The sequence below is a fragment of the Taudactylus pleione genome, unplaced genomic scaffold, assembly GCF_031769625.1.
Source record: "Taudactylus pleione unplaced genomic scaffold, aTauple2 ptg000762l, whole genome shotgun sequence".
Classification (NCBI taxonomy): domain Eukaryota; kingdom Metazoa; phylum Chordata; class Amphibia; order Anura; family Myobatrachidae; genus Taudactylus; species Taudactylus pleione.
In genome coordinates this window covers 5,015,731-5,031,821 of record NW_028285164.1, presented here as the reverse complement: position 1 = coordinate 5,031,821, position 16,091 = coordinate 5,015,731, and the positions used below count along the sequence as shown (strand labels likewise).

The window sequence follows — 16,091 nt, the reverse complement described above, 5'->3', positions numbered from 1 at the left end:
TACATAGGCTTACCATATCATCCCTTTATATATATACATAGGCTTACCATATCATCCCTTTATATATATATACATAGGCTTACCATATCATCCCTTATATATATATATATATATATATACATAGGCTTACCATATCATCCCTTTATATATATATATATATATATATATATATATATATATATATATATATATATATATATATAGGCTTACCATATCATCCCTTTATATATACACATAGGCTTACCATATCATCCCTTTATATATACATAGGCTTACCATATCATCCCTTTATATATATACATAGGCTTACCATATCATCCCTTTATATATATACATAGGCTTACCATATCATCAATTTAAATATACACATAGGCTTACCATACTATCCCTTTATATATACATAGGCTTACCCTACTATCCTTTTATATATACAATGGCTTACCCTACTATCCCTTTATATATACATAGGCTTACCATATCATCCCTTTATATATATACATAGGCTTACCATATCATCCCTTTATATATACATAGGCTCACCATATTATCCCTTTATATATACATAGGCTTACCATATCATCCCTTTATATATACATAGGCTTACCATATCATCCCTTTATATATACATAGGCTTACCATATCATCCCTTTATATATACATAGGCTTTAAACCATGACCATGACCGAATAAAGTTACCCCGGAGAGGGTTCTATCTTTGCTATATTCAAGTCTCTGAGTGCCGCCTTTCTGGATATTTTGGATTATTTGTGGGGAGACACTACCCTAGTGGAGGGCACCAGAGCAAGTCAAAAATTCAAAGGACTGGTGAGTGCCGGGTTCCAGTTTGCATTATATATATATATATATATATATATATACACATATATATGGGACATGTCGAAGCTGGATTATTGGCTGAGACAAGATCAGTTTAAAATTGAATCACAGCGACACCATCTTGCGACTGGCCGCAAGATGCCATTTTGCGAAATGGCCGCCTAAGCGCCTTGTTAGATAAACTCACATTTTAGTACATGTGGCGATAATACCATTAGCATCATGCGAATGCATCTGTGACCATCACCATATGTTACGGCGATTCACTAAAAGCCTTTTTCATTACTTTACGTATTATAAAGGATATATTCCACAAATGGCTTTACAGTACTGCATTAAGCAAGTGGCCAGGTGACAACTGGCTTGTGTAGATAAGCTTCCTGCATAGTGTTTGTTCACTATGGGTGGTCTGGCTAGAATAAATAAGCAAGCTTCCTGCAATGACATCATTTCAAGGGCTAGAGTGTCACCTTAGGTCTGTCTCTTGTAGTTGGGATATTTTGTATTTTCACACAAGAGACCGACAGAGGTATCTTTCCTTTGAACACAGGAAAGGTGGGGGAGCCTGCTGACAGGACATGTAGAACTATCTAGCCCAGCATGTCACGCTGCTAAAATGTTAGAGTCAAATGCACCCATCTTCATACACACATTAATATGTCTTTATATCAAACCCCGAATACTCACACATTTCATATTCACACATAAGGTTCAATAAGCATCAAAATGTATGATTTAAGTTGGTTAAGTTAGTTTAAATGCTGAGAAATAAAGGTATTTGATAACTAAGGTATTATACATGATAAGCAAGTTGTGTTTGGTTTTGTTCTGATGCGTACGCTTTTTACAGCATTCTGGTGTTATCAGTGGAGAGATCGCATCATGCAAACTCAAGTTATGGATCGCAGAACTTACAAGCAACAAAATGTTTAAATGTTAGAATGTTACAGAAGGCGTTACTAGAAAGATTCCCCTGCTGTTAGAGGCAGGGAGAGTCTATTTGATCTAGCCTGTTAAATGTGCTGTAACATATGCTTCTCCTCTGGGAACCAATGACATCAGCAAGAAACTTCCCCATTGTCCTGTTTTAGTCTGGGGGGGATAAATATGTGTGCCCGGATACTGGTTTTTTAGTCCATGCTGAATGCTGTATGAACTGAGGGTCTCTTACTGATGCCTATCTCCATGTCCGGAGGTGCAGCATATGTATACTGTACTTGGGTCTGTATTATTTCCTTTTACGCCTAAATTGTGTAAGTATCAATTGCGTGTAACTGTCTGAACTTTTACCTGAATAATACTCATGCTTTGGAACCACAGATTCCACTCCTGTCATTATTTGCGGCCAGACTGTGTACGCAAATTGGCGTTATTCTTAGAGGTTTATAGGAAGGATTTTAGAAGGTATAGGCAGGGGTATATAGAGATTCATTTTAAAATCAACAGATGGGGGCTCATCCAGTGAAGTCACTTACCTACTTACAAGGCACATACGGCTATCGATATTTCAGCAAAGGGTGGAGTGGCCACATACATGAATTTCCTGCAACTGCTTTGTGCTGAAAGATCGCTATCCATTTTTGTGTGAGCAAAGGAAGCTGACTAGAATCCAGGGACAAGAAAGGAAAAAGTTTGTTTTCCTTTGTTGATAGAACCTAGCGTTTAAAGGGGTGCCGTAGTATTGAGTATGCAGCTGAGTCGCAGTTTTGCGCACAGAAAAGATGCACTTTTGCATACGCAGTTAAAAAGTCATTATACGGTTGTGTGGTAGTCGCATTAATGTGTATGCGGATGGTCGCACAATAGCGTATACACACTTCCGGTTCTGCTGCCATGTGTTTGAACAAAGCCATTGAGGTTTACATTTTTTTTCTATTACCAATATCTGGGTTAAACGTGTATTTTTCTGCGCAGGAAAAAAAGTGTGTAACAGTGAATACTTGTTGAACAAAGTTAAGGGTATCGTATGATCCTTAAGGGCTAGGTGCAAGGGTTAGCCTAGCCGCTCGGTAAGCAGCTTTACTGTTCTATACACAGTAGCAGGTGTACATGTTGTCTTTGTTGTATAGAGGTGCGTGAGAGTAGCCGACATATAAACTCTCATAGGTTTGGAAATTACTTTACTAAATCTTATCCGGGTGTGGAAGTTGCCTTTTTCAAATCTTATCCAGGTGTGGAAGTTGCCTTACTAAATCTTATCCAGGTGTGTGGGCGCCGTCGACTTAAATCGTCCACAGGTAAGTGAAAGTGTCTTGATTGTCTTTCACCAGCTTAAATCTTTATTGAAAAGTGTAGGAGTTGTCTCAGAATGGGAGCCACGCAAACAGTAGAGATGTTAGGCAATGATGTGCTGCTAATGGAGGCTCCGATTGGATTGGCCCGTCGTATTATGCATACTAAGTACGGTATTTATGCAATAAGGTATTGTGGTTTATGGTTTAATATGACGAGGAAGTGTGTTAGACCATTTCCCAGAATTGGTAGTTTTGATAAAAATGTGTTAGACAATGTCCAGGATCACATCAGTATGGTGCGATCCCGAGAGAAAAAGATTAAGTATTTTGAATGTTTAAAACTATGGCAGCATGAAGGGGATGCTTGGCTTAAAAATGTGCAAATGACGCAAACTAGCATTGCGAGCGCATTGCCAGAAAATACATCCGCGACGCTGAGTTGCAATACGGGCGAGACGCAAATTGGCGCACACATTCGGCAAGGTAGCGTCGTGGAGAGTATTGCCAGCAGTTCACGCTCACCTCCCCCACCTTATGTGGATGGAGGTGCAAGTACAGTTACCAAAAATACCCATAAAAATTTAACAAGCAATTTGTACCCTCTCTTAAGCAACCATAAAGAAAATGTTTATGATGTGGATGATGAGCCTATTGTAATGTCTGCCATTTCCCATGCTGTGCAAATGATAGATGCTGCATCACCACAATCATGGGTGGTGCCGCCATCTCCATCGGTAACAGCAAGGGAAGTGTTAACACACTCTGCACCCATAAAGGAAGTTGTTAATACCATACGTAGCAGCAGCAGATTAAACCCCCAGCAAGGTAATCGGGTCAGAGGTAGCAACGCTGCCGGTCTGCATCCCATTCGGACAATAACTGTTCCGAATGGAAATGCAGATGCAAACAGTGTAGTGACCACGAGGGAAGTAGTAATGCATTGTCCATGGACAAGAGCAGAACTAAATTCCATCATAAATGATTTCCCTGATCCCAAAAAGGAACTAGCCAAATGTCAAAGATTTTTGAGAAATTTGGGTAGTTCTCATGAGCCCACTAATAAAGATTGGCGTGTGGTGTTAAGGGACTGTCTACCACGCAATACCGACGTGACAAAATTTATCATGGACTGTGTATTGGATGGCGACGTTCCCTTAACAGACCAAGTAAAATAAGGTAACATTTCCTGCATTGTAACTCAATTGGGTATATATTTTCCAGTAGTAGTTAACTGGAACAAAATCTTCACAATCAAACAAAAGGAGAGTGAAACTGCAGAAGACTATTGCGACCGGGCTCTGCAGGCTATCACCCAGTACACTGGGATAGAAGATATTAAAGATAGCACTCACCACAGGGGAATGATAGTTACGGTACTCATGGACGGTCTGAAAGACGATTTAAAGATTCGGGTTCAGACCTCACAACCTGGTTGGAGGGGACTCACAATAGATAACCTCATAGAGTCTGCCATAGAACATGATAAAAATATCACAAAGAAGAGAGAGACCCAGAGCAAAAAACTAATGGCTGTCAGTATCCAAGCTCTGGAAGGAATGACAATATCATCACAGCCAACCGACACACCTGCACCCACACACACACCTGCACCTGAACAATTACACGTCCTCACCAATCCCACATCACAGCAAACACATCCTTACCCCACATATCATACATAACCACAGGTCCCATACTCATATCCCCCACAATATCCTTACCCTCCCTATCCTTACCCATACCCACCACCTTTCCCTCTTGCTCAAATCCCACAACAATCTTTTCATCCACCCCGTTCAAAATTATGTTTTAACTGTCACGTAAGAACTGCAAAATGAAGTACACCACACAGGAACACGAGTTTCCCATGGGTCATAGGTAACCCCAGTATCTTCTCCCAGGCCTTATATGACTGTTTATAATCTTTTCAACCTATCAATGGATCTGTTCTAATGTAAAATGTGGATGATTTATTGTTGTATTTTAGGTCATGTTTAAATCATATTAAACGGTTGTGCTTTATCATAGGACACGTGGTTGCTGAGGATAAACGGCAGCCATGCCAGGCTGAGGTTGACTACTCAGAATACTATCCAAAACAGTGGCACAGGCATTATTTAGAACAGTAGCTATTAATAACAAAATTTAATTGCAGGAACCTGTATGCAGATACTATATCCCTAGAATTATTAAAAATGATAGGGGGACTTATTTTACAGGTGACGTTTCCAAGAACATGTGTAAGATGATGGGTAACAACACTGAGATTATCCCAGACTGTCTTTTCCTTTATTTGCCCCCCTTTGAGATACTGTTCAAACAGACAGCCTCATGTGAAAATATGATAATGAGGTTACTATACAGGGTCTCATGAAGATGAATGAGAATAACCAAAATTAAAAGTGTTATTAACTAACATGTCTAATGCAAACTGTCATGATGTCAAATCTGGAAGAATTTGTTATGATCCAAATTTTTTTTTAGCTCAGGTCGTTTGACTGATCGGTGGAAAGGTCCGTATCTGACGATACAGCATCCTCAAAGGATGGCCGGGGAAGATACGTGGGTCCATTCAACTCACTATAGGGAGGTTAACCAACTGGTGGAGATACAAGGCAGAGACAAGGCCGATAACGTGGACCTGTCGATTGCGAGCTTGTGCCGGAAGGATTAAAAAGGTGACGGTGAGATATCTGAGCTAAAGAAATGTGTAGATCAGTGCTTCCAGCAATGGAGTGGTCTGCTGTGGTCATCCTAGTTCTTTTTCTTTCCAGAGTTTTTGTTATGATGATCTGTTTGGGGATACTCAGTGTCTGTGATGGGGGACCGATAAAGGAGATGTGAGCTGATGGCGGAGCTGATGGAGTGGAGTCAGGAGGAGTGCAATGCCAATCAGGGGAGTTTCTGACCAATTTTAGTATTGTAATTGTTATGTTATTTGGGAAAAATACTTCCAGAAGTTATGACCCTCACACATGTTGAAATGTTGGGAATACATAAAAACACACCGTCACCATATCTTCACACACAATATGAACACAGAGGCAAGAGAAATATGATACCTGGTGATATGCATAAAGCCGCTCAGTTAATCAGTGAGACAACTGGCTTCCAAGTTTTAGCCGCCCTGGATCCCACCAGGATTGCTAGGGGTACATTAAATTTTAGATATATCCAGGAACTTGCTAAATTAATAGATAATATCACCGAGATGTACGATGACACATTCAGGTACACAGGGAGAGAATTGCAAGCGTACAAGAAAGAACTAGTGCAACACAGGCTAGTGTTGAATTATTTAACTGCTGTTACTGGAGGGTATTGCGTAACATTAGCCACCCAATTTGGAGTAAAATGTTGCACTTATGTCACCAATGATACCAGCAACCCTAAGGAGGTGATAGCCCAGAAGATGGATGAGATTCTGCAGCTAAAGTGGGAATTTCGTAAGAACCATAAAGCATCAGTGGCTGAAGCAGGGAAAAAGATAGAAGGATGGGTGTCATGGCTGATCCCAGTGAAATGTTTCTCAGGTCTAGGGGAATGGGTCCAGGAAGTGATCGCCAGCATAGGCAAATTCTTGATCCTTATACTGATTGTCATCATAGTAATTGGCATATGCGTCCGGTGTGTTCCTATTGTGTTGAAGTGTGGAAAATGTAAAAACAGAGTGAAACGAAAGAATGAAATTATGATGGTGGTCAGAAACGATAATATGAATACCGAGGAAGACATATAACTGCATTACAACCCTGAGCTAGGAAGTACCATCATTTAATGTATTATATTTAGACATGCATAGAATGTATTATTGAAATGTTATTCATAGAACACCTCAGATAATGTAAAGTCTCAATTCCCCTTCAAGACTGCTGTTATAAGACTGGTGCATTCCCACACCTTTCACAGGATCTTCCAAGATCCGTGGTGTGCGTATAATAGTAGTTTTATGTCCCCACTCAGAGACACATTATTGATGGAGTAAGAACCACCTTGTGCAATCCCATAATAACACTAAATAATATGTAAATGTAAGCATAAATTAAATTTTAATAGCAGATTGTGATAGCATGTTGTTCGCTATCAAAGGGTGGACTGTCGAAGCTGGATTATTGGCTGAGACAAGATCAGTTTAAAATTGAATCACAGTGACACCATCTTGCGACTGGCTGCAAGACGCCATTTTGCGCAATGGCCGCCTAAGCGCCATTTTAGATAAACTCACATTTTAGTACATGTGGCGATAATACCATTAGCATCATGTGAATGCATCTGTGACCATCACCATATGTTACGGCGATTCACTAAAAGCCTATTTCATTACTTTAATTAATAATAAAGGATATAGTCCAGAAATTGGAATTTACAGTATTGCATTAAGCAAGTGGCCAGGTGACAACTGGCTTGTGTAGATAAGCTTCCTGCATAGTGTTTGTTCACTATGGGTGGTCTGGCTAGAATAAATAAGCAAGCTTCCTACAATGACATGATTTCAAGGGCTAGAGTGTCACCTTAGGTCTGTCTCTTGTAGTTGGGATATTTTGCATTTTCACACAAGAGACCGACAGAGGTATCTTTCCTTTGAACACAGGAAAGGTGGGGGGGCCTGCTGACAGGACATGTAGAACTATCTAGCCCAGCATGTCATGCTGCTAAAATGTTAGAGTCAAATGCACCCATCTTCATACACACATTAATATGTCTTTATATCAAACCCCGAATACTCACACATTTCATATTCACACATAAGGTTCAATAAGCATCAAAATGTATGATTTAAGTTGGTTAAGTTAGTTTAAATGCTGAGAAATAAAGGTATTTGATAACTAAGGTATTATACATGATAAGCAAGTTGTGTTTGGTTTTGTTCTGATGCGTACGCTTTTTACAGCATTCTGGTGTTATCGGTGGAGAGATTGCATCATGCAAACTCAAGTTATGGATCGCAGAACTTACAAGCAACAAAATGTTTAAATGTTAGAATGTTACAGAAGGCGTTACTAGAAAGATTCCCCTGCTGTTAGAGGCAGGGAGAGTCTATTTGAACCAGCCTGTTAAATGTGCTGTAACATATGCTTCTCCTCTGGGAACCAATGACATCAGCAAGAAACTTCCCCATTGTCCTGTTTTAGTCTGGGGGGGATAAATATGTGTGCCCGGATACTGTTTTTTTAGTCCATGCTGAATGCTGTATGAACTGAGGGTCTCTTACTGATGCCTATCTCCGTGTCCGGAGGCGCAGCGTATGTATACTGTACTTGGGTCTGTATTATTTCCTTATACGCCTAAATTGTGTGTGTATCAATTGCGTGTAACTGAACTTTTACCTGAGTAATACTTGTGCTTTGGAACCACAGATTCCACTCCTGTCTTTATTTGCGGTCAGGCTGCGTACGCAAATTGGCGTTATTCTTAGAGGTTTATAGGAAGGATTTTAGAAGGTATAGGCAGGGGTATATAGAGGTTCATTTTAAAATCAACAGACAGTATGGTAAGCCTACTCTATTATTATGTGAGTTGTTAATGGGCCTGATTCAGAGATGTATGCAAAGCCAATATTTGTGCAGATTGAGTGATTGTTAGTCAGTGTGCAGGTGTGTAAGTCGCAGAGACTGAATTGTGATTAGGCTCACACAGAGGTTTCACTCGCCAAGTGAGTGACAGGTAGTCAGCGTTTGGGGGAGGTAACAGGGGGTGGCTAGAGAAACACAGGCGTGTCAGACCATTTAAACACTGTTATCAGGGTGTGCATAAATCAGCCAATGCGTCATTGTTCACAGCCGGAGAGACCTCTGTGTGTCTGGAGACCGGCTGTGTCTGCGGCACTTTAGACTTACTCAGAGGGCTGATGGCCGCCTGATGTGAGCAAAATGTTTTTGGTTTTGTGCGTGAGCAGCAGATGTGAGATGCTGTCATTTGCATATTTTTGCAATTATGACCCATGTAGGACCGCGGCTGTGATTGTATCAGTGTACATCTCCAAATCAGGCCTAATGTCACAGTTACTAAAGGATATGGGAAATAACACACTTACCGGGATAGTATGATCTGAAGCGCTCTCTCCTCGCCTCGCCATTATTCTCTATGTCACTGATGATAGCAGAATTGTGCCTTCTCAGGGCAACGTAAACCACGTATTTACCAGCAACATCCCAGCATCTGCTGATATGACAGAGTCCTCTCATCTTTTCCAGGGTAGTTGGTTTCCCACTCAGGTCATTGTACTGTTCCTGTGTCAGCCGCCCCTGTTCCCGGAGATCATGTAACACTGGATCTACCACCATTATCCTTCTTATAAGAGCTGATCTGTGTTTGTCCATGAAGATGGCTGTAGAGTGAAGAACAAATGTAAATTATAAGGACATCTATATATATATATTCTAGAAGATTTTTTTACTATGAGGTCTATTTTAAGAGAATGGCTGAACATAAAATTATGGTTGCAGCATCAAATTAAAGGTTTTACCATGTGAGAGAAATATGAGATTGGGGCTACGGCTCAGGCATGGCAGTGGCAAAGTTCACATGTAAAGTATTCTTTTATAATGACAGCTTTCCCACTAAAATGATTGGACACACTAGATCACATGACTGTGCATTATTTCCCAATGGACGCACACTTTCCAGTGTAACCGCTCATCTGAACTATATCCAACTGTCACATGTCAAATCCAACTGTGAACAACAGCATCACTCATACAGACACTACTCACAGGAAAGCAGCACATCCCTGCCTCACTGACAGCAGCACATTCCTGCATCACTGACAGCAGCACATCCCTGCCTCACTGACAGTAGCACATTCCTGTCTCACTGACAGCAGCACATCCCTGCCTCACTGACAGCAGCACATCCCTGCCTCACTGACAGCAGCACATCCCTGCCTCACTGACAGCAGCACATCCCTGCCTCACTGACAGCAGCACATTCCTGCCTCACTGACAGCAGCACATCCCTGCCTCACTGACAGCAGCACATTCCTGCCTCACTGACAGCAGCACATCCCTGCCTCACTGACAGCAGCACATCCCAGCCTCACTGACATCAGCACATCCCTGCCTCACTGACAGCAGCACATTCCTGTCTCACTGACAGCAGCACATTCCGGTCTCACTGACAGCAGCACATCCCTGCCTCACTGACAGCAGCACATCCCTGCCTCACTGACAGCAGCACATCCCCTCCTCACTGACATCAGCACATCCCTGCCTCACTGACAGCAGCACATCCCTGCCTCACTGACAGCGACACATCCCTGCCTCACTGACATCAGCACATCCCTGCCTCACTGACAGCAGCACATCCCTGCGTCACTGACAGCGCCACATCCCCGCCTCACTGACATCGGCACATCCCCGCCTCACTGACATCGGTACATCCCTGCCTCACTGACATCAGCACATCCCCTCCTCACTGACAGCTGCGCATTCCTGCCTCACTGACAGCAGCACATTCCTGCCTCACTGACAGCATCACATCCCTGCCTCACTGACATCAACACATCCCTGCCTCACTGACATCACCACATCCCTGCCTCACTGACATCAGCACATCCCTGCCTCACTGACAGCAGCACATCCCTGCCTCACTGACATCAGCACATCCCTGCCTCACTGACAGCAGCACATCCCTGCCTCACTGACAGCAGCACATCCCTGCCTCACTGACAGCAGCACATCCCTGCCTCACTGACAGCAGCACATCCCTGCCTCACTGACAGCAGCACATCCCTGCCTCACTGATAGTGGCACATGCCAGCCTCACTGACAGCAGCACATCCCTGCCTCACTGACATCGGCACATCCCCGCCTCACTGACATCAGCACATCCCTGCCTCACTGACATCAGTACATCCCCTCCTCACTGACAGCTGCGCATTCCTGCCTCACTGACAGCAGAACATTCCTGCCTCACTGACAGCATCACATCCCTGCCTCACTGACATCAACACATCCCTGCCTCACTGACATCACCACATCCCTGCCTCACTGACATCAGCACATCCCTGCCTCACTGACAGCAGCACATCCCTGCCTCACTGACATCAGCACATCCCTGCCTCACTGACAGCAGCACATCCCTGCCTCACTGACATCAGCACATCCCTGCCTCACTGACAGCAGCACATCCCTGCCTCACTGACAGCAGCACATCCCTGCCTCACTGACAGCAGCACATCCCTGCCTCGCTGATAGTGGCACATGCCAGCCTCACTGACAGCAGCACATCCCTGCCTCACTGTCAGCAGCACATCCCTGCCTCACTGACATCAGCACATCCCTGCCTCACTGACAGCAGCACATCCCTGCCTCATTGACAGCAGCACATCCCTGCCTCACTGACAGCAGCACATCCCTGCCTCGCTGATAGTGGCACATGCCAGCCTCACTGACAGCAGCACATCCCTGCCTCACTGTCAGCAGCACATGCCAGCCTCACTGACAGCCTTTCTTCACCTCCTCACTGACAGCAGCACATCCCTGCCTCACTGACAGCAGCACATTCCTGCCTCACTGACAGCAGCAAATCACTGCCTCACTGACAGCGGCACATGCCAGCCTCACAGACAATGGCACATCCCTGGCTCACTGACAGTGGCACATGCCAGCCTCACTGACAGCGGCACATCCCTGCCTCACTGACAGCGGCACATGCCAGCCTCACTGACAGCGGCACATCCCTGCACTACTGACAGCAGCACATCCCTGCCTCACTGACAGCAGCACCTCCCTGCCTCACTGACAGCAGCACATTCCTGCCTCACTGACAGCAGCACATCCCTGTTTCACTGACAGGGGCACATTCCTGTCTCACTGACAGCATCACATCACCTCCTCACTGACAGCAGCAGATCCCTGCCTCACTGACAGCAGCACATCCCTGCCTCACTGACAGAAAGCACATCCCTGCCTCACTGACAGTGGCACATCCCAGCCTCACTGACAACAGCACATGCCAGCCTCACTGACAATGGCAAATGCCAGCCTCACTGACAGCGGCACATCCCTGCCTCACTGACAGCAGCACATCCCTGCCTCACTGACATCAGCACATCCCTGCCTCACTGACAGCAGCACATCCCTGCCTCACTGACATCAGCACATCCCTGCCTCACTGACAGCAGCACATCCCTGCCTCACTGACAGCAGCACATCCCTGCCTCACTGACAGCAGCACATCCCTGCCTCACTGATAGTGGCACATGCCAGCCTCACTGACAGCAGCACATCCCTGCCTCACTGACATCGGCACATCCCCGCCTCACTGACATCGGCACATCCCTGCCTCACTGACATCAGTACATCCCCTCCTCACTGACAGCTGCGCATTCCTGCCTCACTGACAGCAGAACATTCCTGCCTCACTGACAGCATCACATCCCTGCCTCACTGACATCAACACATCCCTGCCTCACTGACATCACCACATCCCTGCCTCACTGACATCAGCACATCCCTGCCTCACTGACAGCAGCACATCCCTGCCTCACTGACATCAGCACATCCCTGCCTCACTGACAGCAGCACATCCCTGCCTCACTGACATCAGCACATCCCTGCCTCACTGACAGCAGCACATCCCTGCCTCACTGACAGCAGCACATCCCTGCCTCACTGACAGCAGCACATCCCTGCCTCGCTGATAGTGGCACATGCCAGCCTCACTGACAGCAGCACATCCCTGCCTCACTGTCAGCAGCACATCCCTGCCTCACTGACATCAGCACATCCCTGCCTCACTGACAGCAGCACATCCCTGCCTCATTGACAGCAGCACATCCCTGCCTCACTGACAGCAGCACATCCCTGCCTCGCTGATAGTGGCACATGCCAGCCTCACTGACAGCAGCACATCCCTGCCTCACTGTCAGCAGCACATGCCAGCCTCACTGACAGCCTTTCTTCACCTCCTCACTGACAGCAGCACATCCCTGCCTCACTGACAGCAGCACATTCCTGCCTCACTGACAGCAGCAAATCACTGCCTCACTGACAGCGGCACATGCCAGCCTCACAGACAATGGCACATCCCTGGCTCACTGACAGTGGCACATGCCAGCCTCACTGACAGCGGCACATCCCTGCCTCACTGACAGCGGCACATGCCAGCCTCACTGACAGCGGCACATCCCTGCCTCACTGACAGCAGCACATCCCTGCCTCACTGACAGCAGCACCTCCCTGCCTCACTGACAGCAGCACATTCCTGCCTCACTGACAGCAGCACATCCCTGTTTCACTGACAGGGGCACATTCCTGTCTCACTGACAGCATCACATCACCTCCTCACTGACAGCAGCAGATCCCTGCCTCACTGACAGCAGCACATCCCTGCCTCACTGACAGCAGCACATCCCTGCCTCACTGACAGTGGCACATCCCAGCCTCACTGACAACAGCAAATGCCAGCCTCACTGACAATGGCAAATGCCAGCCTCACTGACAGCGGCACATCCCTGCCTCACTGACAGCAGCACATGCCAGCCACACTGACAGCAGCACATCCCTGCCTCACTGACAGCGGCAAATCCCTGCCTCACTGACAGCGGCATATGCCAGCCTCACTGACAATGGCACATGCCAGCCTCACTGACAACGGCTAATCACCTCCTCACTGACAGCAGCACATCCCTGGCTCACTGACAGTGGCACATGCCAGCCTCACTGACAGCGGCACATCCCTGTCTCACTGACAGCGGCACATGCCAGCCTCACTGACAGCAGCACATCACTGCCTCACTGACAGCAGTACATCCCTGCCTCACTGACAGCAGCACCTCCCTGCCTCACTGACAGCAACACATTCCTGCCTCACTGACAGCAGCACATCCCTGCTTTACTGACAGGGGCACATTCCTGTCTCACTGACAGCCTCACATCACCTCCTCACTGACAGCAGCAGATTCCTGCCTCACTGACAGCAGCACATCCCTGCCTCACTGACAGCAGCACATCCCTGCCTCACTGACAGTGGCACATCCCAGCCTCACTGACAACAGCACATGCCAGCCTCACTGACAATGGCACATGCCAGCCTCACTGACAGCAGCACATCCCTGCCTCACTGACAGCAGCACATGCCAGCCACACTGACAGCAGCACATCCCCGACTCACCGACAGCGGCACATCCGTGCCTCACCGACAGCGGCACATCCCGGCCTCACAGACAACAGCACATCCCTTCTTCACTGACAGTGGCACATTCCTGTCTCACTGACAGCCTCACATCACCTCCTCACTGACAGCAGCATATCCCTGCCTCACTGACAGCAGCGCATCCCTGCCTCACTGACAGCAACACATCCCTGCCTCACTGATATCAGCAAATCCCCTCCTCACTGACAGCAGCACATTCCTGCCTCACTGACAGCAGCGCATCCCTGCCTCACTGACAGCGACACATCCCTGCCTCACTGACATCAGCACATCCCTGCCTCACTGACAGCAGCACATCCCTGCCTCACTGATATCAGCACATCCCTGCCTCACTGACAGCAGCACATCCCTGCCTCACTGACAGCAGCACATCCCTGCCTCACTGACAGCAGCACATCCCTGCCTTGCTGAAAGTGGCACATGCCAGCCTCACTGACAGCAGCACATCCCTGCCTCACTGTCAGCAGCACATGCCAGCCTCACTGACAGCCTTACTTCACCTCCTCACTGACAGCAGCACATCCCTTCCTCACTGACAGCAGCACTTCCCTGCCTTACTGACAGCAGCAAATCCCTGCCTCACTGACAGCGGCACATGCCAGCCTCACTGACAATGGCACATGCCAGCCTCACTTACAACGGCACATGCCAGCCTCACTGACAACGGCACATCACCTCCTCACTGACAGCAGCGCATCCCTGGCTCACTGACAGTGGCACATGCCAGCCTCACTGACAGCGGCACATCCCTGCCTCACTGACAGCGGCACATGCCAGCCTAACTGACAGCAGCACATCCCTGCCTCACTGACAGCAGCACCTCCCTGCCTCTCTGACAGCAGCACATTCCTGCCTCACTGACAGCAGCACATCCCTGCTTCACTGACAGGGGCACATTCCTGTCTCACTGACAGCCTCACATCACCTCCTCACTGACAGCAGCATATCCCTGCCTCACTGAGAGCAGCGCATCCCTGCCTCACTGACAGCGACACATCCCTGGCTCACTGACATCAGCAAATCCCTGCCTCACTGACAGCAGCACATTCCTGCCTCACTGACAGCAGCGCATCCCTGCCTCACTGACAGCAGCGCATCCCTGCCTCACTGACATCAGCACATCCCTGCCTCACTGACAGCAGCACATCCCTGCCCCACTGACATCAGCACATCCCTGCCTCACTGACAGCAGCACATCCCTGCCTTACTGACAGCAGCACATCCCTGCCTCACTGAAAGCAGCACATCCCTGCCTCGCTGATAGTGGCACATGCCAGCCTCACTGACAGCAGCACATCCCTGCCTCACTGTAAGCAGCACCTGCCAGCCTCACTGACAGCCTTACTTCACCTCCTCACTGACAGCAGCACATCCCTTCCTCACTGACAGCAGCACTTCCCTGCCTTACTGACAGCAGCAAATCCCTGCCTCACTGACAGTGGCACATGCCAGCCTCACTGACAATGGCAAATGCCAGCCTCACTGACAACGGCACATGCCAGCCTCACTGACAATGGCAAATGCCAGCCTCACTGACAACGGCACATGCCAGCCTCACTGACAACGGCACATCACCTCCTCACTGACAGCAGTGCATCCCTGGCTCACTGACAGTGGCACATGCAAGCCTCACTGACAGCGGCACATCCCTGCCTCACTGACAGCGGCACATGCCAGCCTCACTGACAGCAGCACATCCCTGCCTCACTGACAGCAGCACCTCCCTGCCTCACTGACAGCAGCACATTCCTGCCTCACTGACAGCAGCACATCCCTGCTTCACTGACAGGGGCACATTCCTGTCTCACTGACAGCCTCACATCACCTCCTCACTGACAGCAGCAGATCCCTGCCTCTCTGACA

The 16,091-nt window shown here is 47.4% G+C and overlaps 1 protein-coding gene across 1 annotated transcript in view; it reads right to left on the bottom strand.

Annotated features, from left to right (window-relative positions):
- Nucleotides 1–16,091, bottom strand: part of LOC148476936 (uncharacterized) — a 346,314-nt gene that overhangs the window by 299,782 nt on the left and 30,441 nt on the right. The window contains exon 6 of the mRNA XM_088457528.1: nucleotides 9,106–9,399. Coding sequence (XP_088313654.1) covers nucleotides 9,106–9,399 — 294 coding nt within the window. The remainder of the gene's footprint in view (nucleotides 1–9,105; nucleotides 9,400–16,091) is intronic.